At 37.2% G+C, this 21,244-nt stretch overlaps 1 protein-coding gene across 7 annotated transcripts in view; it reads left to right on the top strand.

Annotated features, from left to right (window-relative positions):
• Plcb4 (phospholipase C beta 4) overlaps window positions 1-21,244 on the top strand; it is a 399,208-nt gene that overhangs the window by 311,988 nt on the left and 65,976 nt on the right. For 6 of the 7 annotated variants that reach the window (XM_026385783.2, XM_026385781.2, XM_026385784.2 and 3 more), the window contains 11 exons: window positions 1,037-1,130; window positions 3,378-3,457; window positions 3,960-4,044; window positions 6,756-6,846; window positions 7,836-7,931; window positions 11,217-11,317; window positions 14,726-14,761; window positions 17,299-17,440; window positions 18,304-18,388; window positions 18,743-18,867; window positions 21,029-21,080. In XM_026385783.2, coding sequence (XP_026241568.1) covers window positions 1,037-1,130; window positions 3,378-3,457; window positions 3,960-4,044; window positions 6,756-6,846; window positions 7,836-7,931; window positions 11,217-11,317; window positions 14,726-14,761; window positions 17,299-17,440; window positions 18,304-18,388; window positions 18,743-18,867; window positions 21,029-21,080 — 987 coding nt within the window. The remainder of the gene's footprint in view (window positions 1-1,036; window positions 1,131-3,377; window positions 3,458-3,959; window positions 4,045-6,755; window positions 6,847-7,835; window positions 7,932-11,216; window positions 11,318-14,725; window positions 14,762-17,298; window positions 17,441-18,303; window positions 18,389-18,742; window positions 18,868-21,028; window positions 21,081-21,244) is intronic. The other variant, XM_077799625.1, reaches the window with a different exon arrangement.

Here is a 21,244-nt window from a genome sequence, read left to right as displayed (position 1 = left end):
ACTAGTTATAGGTACTTGCAAATTTAATGTTCAAGGCTCAGAAATTTCTTTCTCTAAGAAGAGATTACTAAAAATATTTTTTTTACAGTTGTAGTCAAATATTTGAGATTTTAAAATGGCCAGAATGTTGAAAGTGAAAAATAAAAAAGAAGGTGCACTATGACTTTTTTCTTGGTTACCAATTAATCAAAACTTTATTTTTTTTTATCACACAATTTTTGTATGTGGAAATACTTTTAAAAGAAATTAACCACATCCCTACTTCTATTCACATACTTCCTCTGAATACTTGAGTTTTTTGTTTTGTTTTGTTTGTGGTGCTAGGGATCAAACCCAGAACACTGTGTGCATGTGAGGCAAGTACTCTACCAACTGAGCTACATCCCCAGCCTGAATACTTGAGTATTAATCACTAAAAAAAAAAAAAAAAAAAAAAAAAACAATAAAAAAAAGAAAAGAAATTCTTATATAGTGAACATAACATGATCCCACTTAATACAATTAAAAATAATTTAATGTCAACTGGGCATGGTGGCACACGCCTGTGATTCCAGTGGCTCAGGAGGCTGAGGCAGGAGGATTGCAAATTCCAAAGCCAACCTCAGCAACTTGGTGAGATCCTAATTAAGCAAATTATGGAGAACCTGTATCAAAATAAAATATAAAAACAGTTGCGGGTGTAGTTCAGTGGTAAAGCACCCCTGGGTCCAAACCCCAATACCAAAATAATAATAATTATTATTATTTTCAAATTCCCCCAGTTATCCTCTCATTGTTCCTTATTGAATTCATACAGAACTGTACTACTTGTCTCCTCTTAAGTCTCTTAATCTGACTCAGCCCTTTTTGATGATACCAAACTGATGAGAAGAATAATGTGTTTTAGGCTGTATGTGTCATGAAATAGCCATGTTGCATAATTCATCTGATTTCCTGCTCTCTAAGGAAACAACTTATTTTGATGCCTCTCTTTGAGTTTGTATACACACTCTTCTATTGTAAGAATTCCATGTTGTCATTTTTGCTGTGTTCCTAGGTGTGTTGAACTTGACTGTTGGGATGGAAAAGGTGAAGATCAAGAACCAATAATAACTCATGGAAAAGCAATGTGTACAGATATACTTTTTAAGGTATGTTTTAAAATTACACAGCCACAAATTCTTTCAAACTGTTATGCAGGAAATAGGGAGGTGGAAAATAATGTTTTCATTTTCTCAAGCATTGTGCCTTCATATTTCTTTCTTCCATGAGGGGAGATGCACGACAAATGTTATCTCCACTTAATGTCTTCTTGTACGATTTTTCCTGCTTTCAAATGGCAACTATTGCATAATGAGGTTTATCCATAAGTCTCCTAGTTTACTTACCTAAAAACTTCATAGTCTTATCTACTTATTTGTTTGCTTTATTTGCATTTTCTTGAAGGACTTAAAGGCAGCATAAAAAATAAATATAGGAAAAAAGTAGATTATAGATAGATAGGATCTGTAAGAATAAAAGAATGAGGTTAGAGTTTATAGATGCTTGTCAAGAAATCTTATAATCTTGCATAAACACATGATTTACAGGATCCATAAATGAAAAGCACAATTATTATCAGAACTGACACCAATGAAAAATTTGCTATCCTTATGAATGGGCATCTCAGTAATGGTGATGTCCATGTGTGATTTGAAGAGTGGTTTCTTAGAGCTGCTCAATATGCCACTGGTACCCTGCCAAAAAATAAGTCAAACAAAGAAATTCTGTGATTGGCCAATATGTCAGATCCACCTGTGTTCTTTTGATGTTGCACAGGATGGATATTGCAATACCTGGAACAACTGATTCTCGATTCCACGTGTGAAAAATCACCAGAGATGTTTTATATACCTAGGTCCTATACCTGTAACACACCATGAATATCATTTCTCTTAGCCACAAAGTTGATAGGTTTTGATGAGGAGTCGCTCAAGATTATGCTTCCTGGGAAGAGCCAAGCAATATGCAAGTGGGAAGCTGTGAATTTGCACAGCCAGCCAAATTGATAGGGAAGGCTATGAACTCTCCTTAGAGAATTAAGGAGCCTAATAAGGAAGCATAGGTGAAAAACAGGCCATTCCCTCTCAGCTTGGACTGAGCAAAGTACCATTAGAGTTCTCCTTAAAACATAATTCTTGGTCAAGTGGATAGTTAAGGACAGGAACACTTTTACCTGGGGAGAAATTTTAAGCAAGAATAACTAAATGGCCAGGTGCAATGCTGCACACCTACAATCTCAGTGGCTTGAAAAGCTGATGCATGAGGATGACAAGTCCAAAGCCATCCTCAGCAACTTATCGAGGCCCTAAGCAATTTAGTGAGACTTGGTCTCAAAATAAAAAAAGTTAAAAAGGGCTGGGGGTGTTGCTCTGTGGTTAAGCAACACACAACCTTGGGTTCAAAAAAAAAAAAAAAAAGAAGAAGAAGAATTAAATGACCAACTCAACCATAAGGATGTTTACATAAAATATTCTAAGCTTACCTGACCTTGAGCATTATCAAATGTCGTCAAATGGACTTCCTTGGATAACTATGGTAAAATATTTTCCCGATTCATTGAGTGAAGTGCTTGCCCTGTGGTTAGCTACCAATCATTAAATAAATGCTTTGGTTGCAGAAGTATTGCTTTTACACCTGTTTTTCTAAATCAAAGTAGAGACTTGGGCTCACTATCTTATGAGGCCTCTCCATTTTCATAGAGATAGTGGGAGGGGGATACATTCGACTCATTCAAGTGCAAGGGAGATCCTGAGCACACCCTGTTTTACCTGGCATGGTGCTTGACCAAAGAGAATCCTTCCTCTGAAACTCTTCCCCATATTAACCAGGCCAATATGAAACAACGAATATTGCAAATGTTACATCTATATTGAATTAATGAAATGTAGCCCAAGACTGATCCCCAAACACAGAGGAGTCAATAGAATTTTCTAGCAGTCCTAAAGGTATTACCAACACGTTTCTCCAGAGGTGGAAAGAGTTAAAGAGGGATCTCTTGGAAAAATCCCTGTGCCAAAGCTTAGCTTCTCCTCAGGGAAAATGTTGAATACTGAGCCCCTGGCTTGGAAGATCATCAGGTAAGTAACAAGGAGATCACTTAAATAAAATCTCTTGTAAGTTGACAGTACCATCATTCTGGAGGTATAAAGATAGCTTTGGGTAAACAAATGTCGTTAACCATTAACTGCACATTTGGTCTATCGCACTATTAGAGGTATCAAGGTGGATGGGTTCTCCAGGTCTGAGTGGCTGCAATTGACTTTCAGCAAGAAAGTCTCAATTAATGAACTGAATAGTTTGAGGTGCCTTGAATTTTTCTGCTCTTTTCTCTCATTAACCACTTTTTATTTTTAAAGGATGTAATTCAAGCCATCAAGGAAACTGCATTTGTCACATCCGAATATCCTGTAATTCTCTCCTTTGAAAATCACTGCAGGTATATTGATTCATTTTACTCCAAGACACTAAAGATGTTGTTTCCTAACTCCTACTCCTCATCCTCACCTTAGCAGTACATCTTTTTAAAAAACTGTGTAGTTTGTTTTTGAATTGCTAAGTGCCAACTGATCTTCCAGTAAGTATGGAGAATCTTATGCAAACCCCATCTCTCCAAAAAAGTCATCTTCACCTGGTTTAGAAAATGCTTGCTCTAAACAAAAGGTCAAAGATTGGACACCTTGCTTCAAGTTTCATTGAGTTGGAAGATTTGAATATAACTTAACAAACATTGTTGCATTCTTAGCAGTTTTAGTTTGGGGGTGACTTCATTTTTAACCGAATCAGTTAAAGTTTGGTATTTGAAAGTATATCTCATTCACATTGTGAGGATAATCATGCATTTTGCAGATGAGATTCTTTAATTGCCTAGAATGGTGTTTTCTTAAACTTGGAAGGTTAATGGATGTTTGAATTTACAAATGCCACTTCTTTCTCTCCAGCAAATATCAACAGTACAAGATGTCCAAATATTGTGAAGATCTATTTGGGGATCTCCTGTTGAAACAAGCACTTGAATCACATCCAGTATGTATTTTTAGAAAACCATATTTCTAGCATGAATGAATTTGTTTTGAAATTCATTTTTGAAGGGTCAAGTAGCACTGAAGGACTGATGCTAAAGATCTTCATATTTATTTAAATTCTTCAGTACAAAAAGCGTTTTTATCATGCTTTGAAAGGATGAATTTAATTGGGAAGAGATTGGGGTCTCATGGTTTAAATTTCAGCACCCAGGCCAAGAGTCTAGATTCTGTATTTATTCTCAATATTAGTTAGATGTTAGAATTATCTCTGGGGACTGTGAAAAACACCCATGACAGGGCTGCACCCACAGACTGATTTAATGGACCCAGAGTTTGCCACCAGCATAGTGCTTTTTAAAAGTCCTCCAGGTGAGTAAATGTTTGCCTGCTATTCAGAAGCCATGGGAGCCTCTTGTTATGGAAAATGCTCTAGATTGATGTCACAGTATCCTGAAGTGCAAATTCCCAACTCCAAAACAAAGTCTTGGTTAAATTGATATGTACATTTGAAAAATATTTATCCTAATTAGTAATACATGACAGTAGAATGCACTTTGACACATCATACATAAGTGGGATATAATTTCTCATTCTTTTGGTTGTACATGATGGAGACTCCCACTGGTAATGTAGTCTAATAGTAGTCTAATTCGATTACCTTAATGTACATAGGGTAATAATATGGACATTTTGGAACTTCAGTCTACACCTGCTAATTTCTTTATAACATAAAGAATATTAGTCTGTGGTCCATAAATTCCCGAGGCCTTTGATTTCATTCTAATTGCATGTAAGTTTTAAATATGTGATCATTCCAGGGGGTTCTTTATATTTTTATAAGGAGCTATAACCTCTAAGAGGTTAAGACTCACTGTCCAAAGAGGTTGTGGGTAGCAAGACAGTTAATGCATTTAAAGTACAAAACTCTTTATAATGGTGGGATATTTGACATGCCTATTGGGAAGCCAGCTCCAGGTGGCCCACACATGGTAGCATGAGGTGGCAGAAGAGGAGCATGACAGTAACAGAAGAGAAGGGTGCTTTGTGTTACATGTGAATAATTTGGGTGGTTTTATGAGATTTTGGGGGGGTTTGTTTGTTTGTCTTGTTTTGTTTTTTCTGGAAGTGTGTCTGAGAGAACTGAAAAGATATGGAGACAAGGATATTTGTGTCCTTTGCTTCCTCCATCTGATTCTGCTCAGCCTATTGAAGCAGGTGCCTGCCCATGGCCTCAAAGCACTTCGTGTTTCTCTGCCCACCAGCATGACTCAATCTGCCAGCACCCACAGCTCCATGCCTGTGTCCTCTGCTCCCTAGAGCCTGCTCTGTCCACAATAAAAGACTGGCCAGAAGTGTCAGATAATTAACACTCCCACTTCATGCTCTATCATTCCCGAGGTGGGCTGATTCTGAGCACCTGTTCTCCTCTTGTCTCCCAGGGGATTGATAGCAGAAGTGCTGTAGCTGAGCTACATCCCCAGAACTTCTTATTTTTCTAACTTTTTTTTTTTTTTTTGAAATAGGGTCTTGCTAAGTTGCTTAGGCTAGCCTCGCACTTGTGATCCTCCTTCATCAGCCTCCGGAGTAGATGGGATTACAGGTGTATACCACCAAACATGAATATTTTATTATTTTTTTAACCTTAACCCTCCACTTACTTTTCTGATTAGGGTAAAGTGCTTATTTTTGTGAAAAGTCCACTATATTTGTAGTGAAATGATGTTTATATGCATGAATGTGGTTATGGAAATCATAGGTAGTATGCATGGGAATAAGACCAACTGTCTGACCTGAAGGGTTTTTAGTCTAGAGGGCTGGGGTTTGGGTGGAAACAGGACACAAAAGTAAACACACAACTGAGAAAGAAGACAGACAATTATGCATTGAAATATTTGTTGGAGAAGTCCTGGTGCAAGAGAGACCCCTGGGGAATGGACCAGTTCCACTTGGCTGCCTGTAGGAAGCAGCATTTCAGCCAAAGGTCTCAATTAAGGCAAGACAGACAGAAAATACAGTGTCTTGCTTGTCATCTGTGGAATATAAATGAGTTTGGGAAATGACTAGACACTTGGAAGTAAAGATGGACAGATAAGGGTATTGATGGGTACAGAACAGATGTCTATATGTGGGACAGTTCCATGAAAATAATAACCTAAAGGGACACACTATTTCCAGACTTAAATGAAAGTAAATAAAGTCACAGTAGAGTTCAGATTCCAATAAGTAGGACCATTCCCTTCTTGATTCCCTTGTTGAACCCACAAAACACAATCCCATGTATTGAGTCAGAACAGCTACTAAGCAGACAGACTTGCTGAACAGTCCAGCTCTTGGGAGCTCTAGGGAACCTCTCACCTGGGAGAGCCAACCCCAGCCCCAGTGTGACCCCCTGTACTTTATCAGAGACCTAAAGGGTGCAAGGCCTGAAGTGGAGGAGGACCCTCACCTGAAACACCACCCAGGCCGGACTCCAGCTCTCCTGAGGAAGTTGGAGGAGCTCTGCACATCTCTGCAGACTGAGGATTCCAAGTTTGCAGCATTATTCTAAGGCCAAGTTGGATGGGGTGGGCCAATTTGGTTGTCAACATGTGAAAAGGTGCTGACTGCCATCTAGTGGATGTTGGGTTGTATGACTCCAGGCCTCCCATGCTCCAAAGGTGGAGTAGAAAAACACAACCATTGCTAATTTCAGCTCTTTCTGTGTCTCTCTAGCTCGAACCAGGAAGACCGTTGCCATCCCCCAATGACCTCAAAAGGAAAATACTCATCAAAAATAAGCGACTAAAACCTGAAGTTGAAAAGAGTAAGTCAAATACGCACACAAATAGAAGCATGTGTTTGGACAGTACAGCTGTCTAACATGAAATTCATTGTAAAACCATCAAATTTGGGGGACAGAGGCGTAACGATGATGTTAAGTATACTTTCTGTAGCAAAATTATCAGTTTAATTTGATTTCAGTTTGTACATAGACTCATTCATACAGTAGAAAAAGTACATTCATACATGCACATGCCAGAATTTGCAAGTGTCCTGAGGAAAAAAAGTGAGAAGCAGAAGGAAAATTTTGCATTACAATATATCTTGTTATGCTTTCTTTAAGAAAAGTTGTACTTTCTCCACTAATGTACAAGACTATTTCCCAATAGTATCCTTAATGCTGACTATTGGCCATTTTATATGTGTTCCCAACTAATTGAAGAAAAATACCTGAATAGTTCATTTGTATCTTTTGATAACTAGTTCCTTTGTATATTATAATTTGTGATTTGTCCATGCATATTTTCCCATTTTTTAAAAAAGTAATTTCATTTGTCTAGCTTAATTACTTGCAAGAACTTTTTTACTTAGGATAATAACCCCAGTTATATTAGTCGAATATCTTTTATCCTAAAGTTTTGTTCTCTCTACTGTGCATATCTCTTTTCTATCACTTCACCATCATTGTTTGTAAAACTTGGTCTGTGCCAGATTCTCAAAATTAATGGGTGTTTGTTTTCTGGGTTTAAATCCTGAATCCTCCTTTCAAATGTAGAAACCAGAATTTTGGACAGTTCACCATGTTCTAGTGGCAGCCCTTCTTCATGTGTATACAGTGTGTTTGATGCACAATTCTTACAAAAAAAAAAATAAGACCAGCAGGAATGGGGAAGACAATGACCACTGCTAAACCTTAGGGCATGGTCAAGAGGTGCCAAAACAACATATTTCCTTTCCTTCATCTCCATAAAGCCCAAGTTTTGAAAGTGATCTAACATCTGTCACCATCTCCTTCTTTCTTCATAATAACAGAACAGCTTGAAGCTTTGAAAAGCATGATGGAAGCTGGGGAATCTGCAGCCCCAGCTAGCATCTTAGAGGATGATAATGAAGAGGAAATAGAAAGTGGTGAGTTGCTATTTCAAGTGATATGTTACAATACTTTGTAACGTAGGTAAAACATGAGTTTCATTGGGTCCTTTATAGTGGTTACATTATAGTTTTAATACTAAGGTGTGTATTTACAGATCAGCCTTCATCTTTCATTATTTTTGATCCTTTTTTTTTCAAATATTATTACTTCTAATTTACCTGGGCATTGGAAACTGGCTTAGTCATCTCCCTCCCTGTGTGTGTCCAGCTGTTCAGCAGAAATTCACAGCCAAAGATGATGGTGGTAATAGCCTGGGAATGTAGAATGAAAGAACTTCAGGTAAATCATTAGCTTGTGTTTGGAAAGTGAACAAGAAACTAAGAGACAACATTTAAAATTTCAAGTTCAGGCTGGGTTGTCGCTCAGCAGTAGAGCACCTGCTTAGCTTGTGAGAGGCCCTGGATTCTATACCCAGTACCAAAATAACATAAACAAAATCCAAGTTTAAATGCCTTCAAATAATCTACTGCTCAGAATTATCTATATAAGTAGATAATTTTACCAAAGGTATCTTAGCCACAAATATTTGATTATTTTTAATTGTTTATTTTGTTTTTGCCATATATCCACAACCATAATGTTTCGTTTAAAATTGGGATTGGCGGTGCAAGGTGGCTTATACTTATAATTTCAGTTACTCAGGAGGCTAAGGGAGGAGGTTTGCAAGTTCAAGGCCAGACTCAGCAAGTTTGTGAAACTAAATAATTTAGAAATACAATAATTCGGAAATTCCCATTAAAAAGTTTACTAAATAGAAACTAAAATTCCTAAAGGGAAAGTCTTAACTTATTATCTTAACACTTAAAATATGATTTTAGGAAAGTTGGTAAAAAAAAAATGTTAAAACCAGTAAGCTGTGAGAATTAACTTATCTTATTCACGACCCCTTAATAAAGACTCCTGACTGTAAAACCAATGTCATACTTCCGTTATGTTTATGTTGTGGCAAGGAGGATTAGGGAGGCCAAAGATATCTGATTATCCATTTTATGCCTTCAGTAGCTATTTATCTATTACTGTGTAATAATCCACCCCAGACTTGGAGGCTTAAAACAATACTTTATAATTATCTCTTATGGTTTTGTGGGTCACCTGGGCTTGTGTTGCTGGTTCTCCCTTGGGCTTCTCATGCAGTTACTGGCAGATGACATATGGGGCTGAAAGTTTGGTTGCACTGGTTATCCAAGGTGACTCTCTCACATGGCTGGCAGCAAATGCTGGCTCTCGGCTGGGAACATAACTGGAATCAGTGAGAAGAGCACACACTCGGGACCTCTGGGATTTGGGCTTCTCATAGCACAGTGGCTAAGTGCCTATTTAGAGTATCCAAGAGCCTGTGTCCCAAGAAGTAGGAGCTGCCGAATTCTTTAACAGTTATGCCTAGAATTGGTGCAGCCTCACTTCCTCTCTATGTTATTATTCATCAAAGAAGTCTTAGCACTGCCCAAATTCAAGAAGGCAGGTGAGTGACAAGATCTTATTGTGGAAGAACACATTAAGGGCAGCTCTCAATGTAGCTGTTTTGGGAAAATTCAGTAGTCGATGGTATTATATTCTGTTACATCATATATCTATTATATTATTTTGCATATAATAAATATGTAAAATATATAAAAATATAATATTTAGTATAAATTTTATAAATAAAATATAATAAATAAATAAACCTAAACTACATTTAAGGACAAAGTATCATACATATATGTATATATTTTAACAGATCAGCAAAATACTTCAAAAATGCAAAAAAAAAAAAAAGGTAAATATTAAGCAAAATCAGTTCCATGATTTAGGTTAAAATTTTAAAGATGGGAACTGAAGACACCTAAGACATTGCCAATACTATAATCTAGTAAAACAAACTACAGAAATAATGGAATAAATGAAGAAGAAATATAGATTAATAATAATAGCTACTAGCATTGTAGTACCAACTGGGCACCAGGCAGCCTTCATTACTGCTTTATATAACCTTCATCATCTAGCCCAATGAAATAGGTATGATGAAACTCCTTTTTTGTGTGTGTGTGTGTGGTACCAGGGATTGAACCCAGGGGCGATTACCCACTGAGCCACATCTCCAGCCCTTTTTTGCATTTTATTTAGAGACAGGCCCTCACTAAGTTGCTGAGGCTGGCTTTGAACTCACGATCCTCTTGCCTCAACCTCCTGAGCTTCTAGGATTATGGGCATGCTCCACGACGCCTGGTCACTTACCATTCTGAAAGACACTTTCTTCCTTCTTGGCACATATGCTAATGATTCTTCGAGGCACACAGCTTCTAGTAACTACCATCTTATTCCAAAATTGAGATTCTAATTTTATTTTGTATATAAATAACTCCATGGCATAGTACAGCAGTAAAATAAATACCTGAAAAGATATAATCATCCACTGAATTTCATTTTAGGGGCACAGAGGTCCTTCTGACTTAGTAATGTATACAATTCTTAGATTTCCTCAACTACTTGGCCGTAGTTCTGGTCAACCAGTTGGCTTCAATTGCCTTGGTGTCAACAAACGATCCAACTATATAGAGGTTACTAGAGCCTCTAATTTAGATACATTGGCATAGAGGGCAGAAGGAAATCAGCATGGTTCAAGAGGGCAGTCCTGCCTAGAGGTTGTGGAAAATAGAAAAGACTCTTAGTGAAAGAACTGCCTAACCATTAGACTAAGTTTAGACTCAGAAGAGCCTCCAACTCCTGGCCCTAGGAGACAAGCAGTGGGGAATACCAAAATCACATATGTTGTGGTGTTTGTGCGCTCATGCACCTTCAGAAATGATACTGTGCATTTGTATACTCTTTAAAAGTAGTAATTATTAAATGTCTACCACTTGTATGGGACTCACTCCTTGTCTTCAGGTAGTTACATCTGGCTGGGCTGGTTAGATGAAACACACAGATTGAGTATTCTTTATACAAAGCACTTGAGAATTGAAGAGTTTCAGTTTGGGGAGTTTTTTCAGATTTTAAAATATTCACATAGACTTTTTTTTTTTACCAGCTGAATACCCCTCATTAAAATAAAATGAAGATACAAATTGCTTTGAAATCTGAAAAAAAAGTGTTGTCATCATGATGCTCAAAAAGTTTTGGATTTTTGGAGCGTGTCAGATTTCAGATTTTCAGTTCACAATTTGCAGAGTATGTAGGTCATGAAAATCTTTTGTCATGTTCTTCCCAAGATTTCAGGCAAGGTCTGACTGCTTTCCAGTAATTTGGGTTCATGAATTTTTCTTTTGTTTTTCACACAGCTGACCAAGAGGAGGAAGCTCACCCTGAGTTCAAATTTGGAAGTGAACTTTCTGCTGATGACTTGGGGCATAAGGAAGCTGTTGCAAATAGTGTCAAGAAGGTCAGAGTCTTCATGGCCCTTTTTTTTTTCACAATGTGGAGCTGTTATGAAATTTTGGAAATGTTTCAACTACAAGAGGATAAAGTAGCCTATCATTCCTTTTAATTGCACAAGATAGAATTTTCTGCTGGGTGACCCAGATTTCACACATACACAATATTAAGTTAAAAAGGACATTTAAGTTACTTATTAGCCATGCCCAGTATTAACCACAATTTATTTAGCCAGTTTCCTTTAAATACTATCATTTATTATGTCATTTAAATATTATTGTTTGTATTATATTGTAGGTGGGTAGAGAGACACCCACAGCATCCCAGGGACAAGGGTCACCTGTTAGAATCATCAGAAAATAACCCCTGAATATCCTTTCATCAGAGAACCACTAATTAATATTCCCCTCCTAATGTAGAGTAAGCATAAAAAATATTTCCAACCACTTATTCAATAAAAAAAATTTATTGAGTACCAATTATATTTTAGACACAGTCTAGGCTACCACCATCTAAAAGGGTCAAAACACATTTACTTTCTACCCTTTGGTAGCTTGTCGTCTCCTACAGTTTAGAGACATAGATGGAAATAGACTGTGAACAGATAAATAATTATGCAGTTCAATTTTTTCATAAGTGCTATTGTGAAAATAAAAACAAGTGCTAAATTGGAGACTAATGAGAATAACAAGGTGGCGGGAATAAGAAAACCGGAATCCAAAGGAGAAGGAAGAATTTATCATACACAGAAAGAAGAATAACTTTCCACATAGAGGGAACACTACAATAGTAACCACAAAGATGGATTGAAGGAGCAGCAGAGTGGATCAAGATGAGATGAGGTGGATAGCCAGCAACTAGATGGTGCAGGACTTCAGAGGCTACCATGATAAATTCAAATTTAAAGTGAAATATGAAGCCATTGAAAAAGCAGGAGTCCTTGTAGTCAGATATGAGTTTTAGAAGATCGTGCTTCTCACCATATTGAGATTAGTTTAGAAGGAAACAAGAGTGGAAGCAAGAAAAATAGTCAGGGTAGAAAGAGCCCCTAATGGTGAAACTGGACAGTAGAAAGAGGACAGAATGGTTTCAAGATGTATTAAGGAACCAAAACGATACAAATCACTGATGGACTGAATGTTGTGAGTGGGGGAGAGAGAAGAAGGTGACCTTCTGGAGTACTTTTTTGAGGAACTGGGTAGACTGGAAGAAAGAACAAATTCAGGAGTTCCAAATGGGACGGGTGATCTACAATGCCTGTGAGATAGATACTCAAGGAAAGGTGTCAGGCATTGACATTTATCTCTCAAGTTCATTTCCCAACTGTCTCTCTTTGGGTAAGTTACTTAACCTCTCTGTGTCTTCATTTCCTCATCTGCAAAGTGAAGATCATAATCCTTTTTTGTTGTTGGATTGTTATGAAGAAGAGCCTGGCACGTGGTAGCACCTATGAAAGTGTTAGTTGCTGCTACCCTCTTATTTTCATCTTTGTTCTCATTATCGTCATCACTAGCATCATCATAAACTAAATCCAGAAGAGAGGTTGAGCTGGGAGTTCAACAGGTCATAGTTGATCCATGGAAATAACTGAGATGATCCATGGGGTGAGTGGAAAAGAAGGCCCAAGTAGAACACTAGGTAAAAATGGGTTCACAAGAGAGGAGCTAGGAAAGAAGAAGATATGGCCCATGAAAACTAGGAGAGACACTGTTAACCTAGTGGTTGACTGTGAAATTCTGTAGAGTTTCTGAGTAACAAGTCTCAAGAGTGTCCATTGGATTGGTAGCATGGAGGTCACTGGTGAACTTGAAGTGTCAATGGAGTGCTGGTGGGAGAAGGGTACTGGAACAGAGAAGGGATAGCAACTGTGCTTTTGAGAAGTTTTGCTGTGAATGGGAGCAGGAAAAGGGCTGGTAGCTAAAGGTAACCTGAGGAGTCAAGGGAGTGTTATTTGTAGGGTGAAGAAATCTGGAGCTTTCTTGCACGCAGCCAAGGATGGTACATCAGAGAGGGAGAGATTAGTCTTCCAGGAGAATAAGGGAGAATGCCTGGGAATTCCTTGAGAAGACCAGCACTGACAGGATGATGGTGATATGAAAGTGTGATCTTGATGGGAGCAAAGATACTTTCCCTGTGGCTACAATGGACAAAGATGCAGGTGGATGGATTTGGTGGCAGGAAGAGGAGAGTGTAATGATGAACAAAGTCAAAGAAGCGTTGCCATTGGACTCTCCCTTTTCTGATCTATGAAGTACATTGAGATTGCTGTGTATCTACTAAGGCTCAAAGAGTATTGTTGTACTACATGAAGTCATCAATGCTCTCTTAGCCAGTTTATGCTGTCATAACCAAAGTATCATAGACTGGTTGACTTAAACAACAGAAATTTATTTATTTCTCAAAGTTTTGGAGACTACAAAGTTCAAGATTCAAGTGTATTGGCCAGTCAGTTCTTGGTGAGAGCCCAGTAATGTCTGCACATAGTAGAGAATGAGAAAGCAAGCTCTCTCTCATCTCTTCTTCTAAGGGCACTAATCTAATCATGAGGCTCCCTGCTTATGATTGGAATACCTCCCAGAGTCTCCATCTCCAAATACAGGCGCTCCTTGACTTACAAAGTGATTTTGATAAACTCATTGTGAGGTTAAAATCTCATAGGCTGAAAATGCATTGAATACACCTCACCTATGGAACATCATAGCTTAGCAGCATGGTACACTGTATATTGCTGGTTGTTTACCCCTGGGATCATGTGACTGAGTAGGAGCTCTGGTTTACTGCTGCCACCCAGCTTCCCAGAGGATCATCATACCAAGAATTCAATCAAAACTGAAGCACATTTTTGCACCGTCATACACTCAAAAAAATCACTTTTGCGCCGTCATACACTCAAAAAATCCTGAGTTGAACCATCATTAAGTTAGGGACCATCTATACTATCACATTGGGAATTATGGTTCCACCACATGAATTTGTTAGAGACACAAACATTGAGTCTATAGCAAATACAGAGACATGAATGCTGAGCTACTGAAGAGTGACCACTTATGCTGCCATTTATATGTCAGAGGACATAGCCACATTGATTATTTTCATTTCCCAAGCCCCATGACTAAGTCACTAATGAACTTATTACAATAAAGCATCTAAATGAGTGAAAACCATCAACAAAGGAAGGAGATAGCGTTAAGAATACAGCTCGTTTGAAATATAAAACCATGAGGTCATCACATCTGCGCAGTACCTTTTTTTTCTTTCTTTTGGTCCATGGCTTTCCACTAATTTCCCATCTTAACAAATACATAGAATCATAAGTTCATATATATTTATTTAAATATTTACACAAATATAACTAATAAATTTGTAATTTTGCCCTTTAGGGAAGTAAACAAATCATTTTCTTTCTCTAATTTAGACTTCAGATGACCTTGAACATGAAAACAACAAAAAGGTAACAAAATAATTATCTCGAGCATTTTTCCTTCATTAGGATACACGCATATGTGGCCCTCTAATATTGAACTTATTCTACTAAGGACTATTGTTGTTACTCTGTCCACTCCCCCCCCCCACCCGTGGAATATCAAGCTTAGCGTCTATAGGTATAATGCATCTAATATAAGAATTGGCAAAAGAAATAATTAAACACAATAATAAAATGATTAAAAATCCTGATAAAAAGCACTAAACTAAGTAAGATAATTTTCCTAAAAAATAGGCGTTTAATGCAATAAGATATTTCCTTACTTGGAATTAGAAATTTTAGTCCTCGAAGGCGGTGCATAATCATCAGCATGTTGAATATGAAAATAAAAATTATCTAATAGGTCATCAGATTCATATTGTAGAACAGTAGAAAAGTGATCTGAGCTCTCACAGCATCCATGTCATGGAAGATCCTTAGGTAGCTTCCACTGCACACCTTTTGGAGATTTCTTTTGATGTTAGTAGACATTAGCCTTATTGTAAGGAAGATAAAGTAACATTGTCATTTTCTTTTATCCTCTTCAAAGTTCATCATGATGATTGAAGTGTCTTGCTAAGTGGGTTTGGTCTATTATGCAGTAGTAAGACTGAAGACCATCTCAGGCAGAAATTTGCCTTCTACGTTGACTCTCACCTTTGGGAGCTGCAGACTGCTTTGCTATCTACAGGGTCCTATCTTATTTACCAGTGAGACCCTACCTTCTCATTGTTTAAACAATTAATTTGAAAGAAGTATGGGTCAATCGAATCACAAATCTCCCAAAATGATTATGGGACAGAGTAAAATTTCATAAGATAGTGGAGTCAATGGTACAGAGTGGCTGTTTGGTAATTAACATTAATTTGCTAAATTAACTTAAATCCACAAGGCCTTGGACTTCTCATGTGGTCATTGGTAGGACTATAATCCTCCTGACAAATAACAATATTAATGAGGATGTGCATGCTGGTGCCTAGCACATAGCACAGGAATTATTTGTAATCATTAAAGACACAAGAATAGATGTGGCCTCTGCCCTTTTATGGAGGTCTGGGGTCTGCAACCTATAAAAAATCTATAAAAACAAAATTAAGTTGCATTATTTGATTATTTATCTTAGTCTATTATCAGTGAAATCAGTTTGATGATTTAGAACATTCAGATTGTTGTCATCAATAAGATAAACAAATGGTCTGACTGGTTTTTCACTCATGGGTTACATCGTATGGTTAAGCATCCTCCTAGATTCAATCTGTGAGAAAGTTGAGCTTTTCAAAGTTGTTAACAAAATGTTGACCACTTAAACGTGGTCAAAGTGCATCAATGCCTTCTGCTATCATGTATAACTCATTAAAAACAAATGAAAAAGTTTAAAAAATAGATCAGCAATTGGGACTTTGGTCAAAATGGGGACAGAAGAAACTAATCTTCAATACAATGGAAAAAAGAACACAGACAATGTCACCAAGTTGTTAACAAAATGTTGACCACTTAAATGTTCTTTTTTTTTTTTTTTTTTTTTTTATTTAAGAGACCGGGCCTCACTATGTTTCCCAGGCTGGCCTTGGACTCCTAGGCTCAAGTGATCCTCCTGCCTCAGCCTCCTGAGTAGTGGGGGCAACAAGCATTATTTCTGTTGGTTTTGATAGTTATGTTCAGATTTCTCAAGGAGTAAATAAAATAATTTGCTTTCTTCCCCTCCAAAGTCGTATAATTTCAATGCGTTCTATGTCACTTTATTAGGGTATTTTAAAAATACATCCTTTTAAAATAAATAAACCACCATGTATGTGGCTGAAATTGTAGAACAGTGCTACTATACCACGTGGTCCTCAGACCTTTCCCTCACCAGCACCTTATTTTAAAATTTTTAATAGTTTGAAATTATAAAATTGTAAGCCCCTGTGCCTCAACCAGACTCACTACAGCAGAAATTCCAAGTATGGAGGTCAGGAATCTGTGTTTCAACAAGTGCTCCAGGTGATTCTGTCACACACTAAAATTTAAGATTCACTGTTTTTGACTTTGTACCTCAGCTTAGGAAAATATGAATGATAATATTGCTGTACATACCTCACAGCATTTCTGTAAGACTCCAATATCTTTTCTTGGATGTTTTAAAGTCCCTTGAAAAATCTAACAACAACCCAAACACATAAAATAACTTAATATTTTCTGATTATCTCCTTTTGCATCATCTGGACTATCATGGAGATTAAGTTTTAAAATTATCTTTTAACATAATTGAGGTACAAACGTTATTTTGCTTCTGAATTTGTGTGTAAATTAGCTTTTTAATGTCTTTTTAAAAACCGCTTATCAATGCATTATAATTACAGATTATACTGGGATTCGTTGCTTCATATTCCTACATGCACACAATATAATTTAATTTGATCAATTTCATTCCCCAGGACCTCCCCTTTTCCTTGCAAGTTATCTTTAGTAAGGAAATTTGCAGCCTGAATCTGGGAGTCCCTCTGAAGCCATCAGCTAATCTGTTCTCTTCATTGTGTTTGCAGGGCCTGGTTACTGTAGAGGATGAGCAGGCATGGATGGCATCTTATAAATATGTAGGTGCTACCACTAATATCCATCCCTATTTGTCCACCATGATCAATTATGCACAGCCAGTGAAGTTTCAAGGTTTCCATGTGGCTGAAGGTAACGTCAAAGTTAAAATGCAGTAGCCTTTTTTATCTGCTTATCTTTTTTTTTTTTTTCCTATACCAATGAGTTCCAACCTAACTTGTGCTGTTTTCCTCTTTTGGGGTGGGCATCTCTCTTACTTTTGTTTCACAGGCTAGATAGCCACAATTCTGAGCATGCCTTGGGATTGCATTGCCATTCTCTACATCAGCCACATGGTGGCTCTGAGAGACTATGGACTTGTTAGCCTCTAGTATTCCAAATGCTTTCACAAGACCGCTTTATTTATTCTTTAAAATAAATAAATAAATAAATAAATAAATAAATAAATAAATAAAATATTAGTTTATCTTTGATTGACACAAAATATTTGTACGTATTTATGAGATGCAATGTAAATTTTTAATTTATATGTACATTGGGTAGTGGTTACCAGTGTCTTTAGAGAATAGATGTGGGGGAGCTGAGGGAGGTTTGTCAATGGGCTAAAATATTATAGTTAGAGAAGAGGAATACGTTCTAGTGTTCTCTGGCACAAGATGTGTTTAGTCAAAAGCTTGTTTCCAAAAGCATAAGAACTAATTTAAAATTTTTATTATCTTTTGTGGGTAGCAGAAGGCATCATGACCTTCAAAAATACATATTTCAGAAATTGGGGTACACATACTTGGACTCCAGATATATTTCAGAACACTTATTTTTCTTAAGTAAGCTAAATCCATTCATAGGATATTAATGAATCTAAAAGCAACTGACATGATCATGTAACACTGGCTGCTAAAGCCTGGTGACTCTGGATGTAGCTATATTTATTGCCTGTCTTTCTGGGAGGGTTTGATGGCAGGGTTGCTGAGTGCATCTTTGCTTTTCTCTTACAGAACGCAACATTCATTATAACATGTCTTCTTTTAATGAATCAGTTGGCCTTGGCTACTTGAAGACACACGCGATTGAATTCGTGAAGTATCCTTGGGTGTTGAGTGGAGTAGGCAGTTGCACATTTGGTTGGGCAACAGTCTCTGAAATAAATAAATGGCTAATATATAAGTTTGATTGTAGAGATAATAAAATAATATGTGTGAAAGAGCATGGCAGCTGTGACAATCTACCCAAATGAAAATTGTCCTCCAAGTCTGCAGAGTGAACTGTGGTCTCTTTCTCTCCCAAGCATCACTGGTAAATGGGAACTTTGTTCTGGGTTGCCTGTAGGTTGGTCATTATTGGCCTGCACCTCTATTGTTCCAGCTCTATGTTGTTTATTTACCTCAGCTGTGATACTCTTTTTTTTTTTTCTGTTTTCCTTAATAAGTTACACAGTTACAACAAACGGCAAATGAGTCGCATTTACCCCAAGGGAGGCAGAGTCGATTCCAGTAATTACATGCCTCAGATATTCTGGAACGCTGGATGCCAGATGGTTTCACTGAACTATCAAACCCCAGGTAGGAGCTGATACCCAGTGACCCCAAAATTCCACGAGAACACTTTGACAGGGTGGTGTTGGGAGTTGCCATCGGTTGGCTGTGGGCATGTTTTCAGGGAAGCGAACATATGGCAAAACAGTGTTTTCCTGGATTTATATAATGGTGAGAAATTCAAATCCCCAAATAGAACAAGAAGACAGTAAAAGACAATGTTTTGATTTATACTTCAATTCTTTTCATAATTGCCATGACTACTCTGCTAAACAGTATCCCCTATTCCTAAATATTTCTAATATTTCTTACTTTTGGATCAGACTTGTTATCTTTGTTTCCAGAAGCAGAAGAATTGAGTGAGAAGAATTTAAGTATTTTGGTACAGTAACTAAATCTCATTTCTCCTTTGGAAAGTTCCCTGGCTACCGCAAATATTCAACAAATTTCAAGGACACAGTGTCACCTCACCATACAAGTACAGAATATTACATAGTAAAACTCCCCTTAAATGATATGTAAGGAGTTATATATTTTTAGAAGATCTAATCTATAAATTGGTCTTCCAAAGTATAATCAAATATGGGCTATATGTATATAATATGCTGATACTTTTTTCCTGGGATTAGAAGGAATAATTTTTTTAAAAAGTTTTCAAAGTTTGTGTAAAGAGCCTATGTTCACAACATTAAGATGAGAGATGACAAAAGAGAATACATAGAAATATGTCACAAAACCCACTTACTTTATGTTGGTAATTCTCAGCATGGCTTTACAATTGTTAAAACAAAACACATATGTAAAATAGGACATAGTAATTCCACTGAAATGCTGAAATGTTAAACAAAAATATGGAGTTAGAATTTGGAAGGGAGTACTGGGGATGGAACCGAGGGGCGCTGTACCACTGAGCTATAATCCCAGAGCATTTTATTTTTTTATTTTGAGACAAGGTCTCACTCAGAATGGTCTCCAAGTTGCAATCCTCCCACCTCAGACTCTTGAGTTACTAGGATTAAGGTATGCACCACTGTGTGCAGCTGAAGTTAGAATTCTACAAAGATTTAAAAATACATTTTTTTCTTCTTCTTCAGTCCTTTGCTATATGAGGATACCTTCCAAGTTTCCCATTTTGGGGAGCTTTTTCTTATCTAATGTACTGACCCTATTTAAAAATCCCTATCTTCCTCATTTCTTATTATCTGGACTAACTAGAAGGTCCTTTGACTTTCATCTCTCTGGCTTGAGCCTGAGCTGACTATATTTCCCTCCTCTTGGGGGAGCCTCCTTCATGACCAGAAATTCCCCCTAGGGATTCCTCATTGTGCATGTGACCCCACAGTCCTTGCTAGATCAGCTTGTATTTTATTCTTTAATATTAGGTTGTATGACAATATTTGGAAGAAGAAAAATCCAACCACTAACCATTTTTTTTTTCCTGATGAGAAAAAAAGAAAGCAAACGCTATCTGCCTGCAAGAGAAAAATCCTGAGCCATGCCCTGACAGGGTAGGCCCCACTAGAAGAATATTCCTTAAGTCTAATGCTGTGAGAAAGCCATCAATTTCATGTTATTCTTACTTGGCTTGTGTTGTATCTCAACTCAAGTTTTGGATATTTTTGTTTTGTTTTGTTGTTGTTTGGATTGAATCTGGGGGGTGCTTAACCACTGAGCAACATCCCCATCCCTTTTTATTTTGTATTTCAAGAGACAAGGTCTCACTAAGTTGCTGAAGGCTGGCTTTGAACTTGTGATCCTTCTGCCTCAACCTCCCCATCCTAGGATTACAGGCACATGTCACCATACACAGTTTAATTCAAGTTTTGTATTCATGCTGACCGTACTGGGTATCTCCAGCCTTGCCTTCCCTGGGTGATAAGACTCATAGGTACTTCTAATGACAGCAGGTTAAACATCTCTAGTCTCAATATTAAATGAACAATTGTATAGCTTATGTATTAATTCCATTTCTAAAAGGAATTCTGGGATTATCTTTATGAAAAACATACTTTATGCTTAATTCACATTAAACACAAGGTCATTTGAAAAACATGGAAAAGAATTATGTGCCTTAAACCGAACCTGTGTTACCTCTGGAGCAGTCTGATTTCCATTGTTTAAAATCATCCTGTTGGGGTCTTGTTTATCCAGGGAGATGAAATGCTAAATTATTTTTGTCTCTCGACAGATTTAGCAATGCAATTGAACCAGGGGAAATTTGAGTATAATGGATCTTGCGGGTGAGTAATGTGATTTAAGATGTTGTCACCTAGTTTCAGGACTCCCTACTACCACTTTAATGAATGCATGTCATTTTTAATTAGGGGCTGGTGAATGTAAGCTGATTTGAGGTATGGGATAGAAGTAAATTAAACCCTTATATAGATTATATTTGCAAATATAC

The sequence above is a fragment of the Urocitellus parryii genome, chromosome 6 (assembly GCF_045843805.1).
Source record: "Urocitellus parryii isolate mUroPar1 chromosome 6, mUroPar1.hap1, whole genome shotgun sequence".
NCBI classification, from domain to species: domain Eukaryota; kingdom Metazoa; phylum Chordata; class Mammalia; order Rodentia; family Sciuridae; genus Urocitellus; species Urocitellus parryii.
The sequence above is the reverse complement of the archived record's forward strand: the minus strand, read 5'-3'. Positions and strand labels throughout refer to the sequence as shown.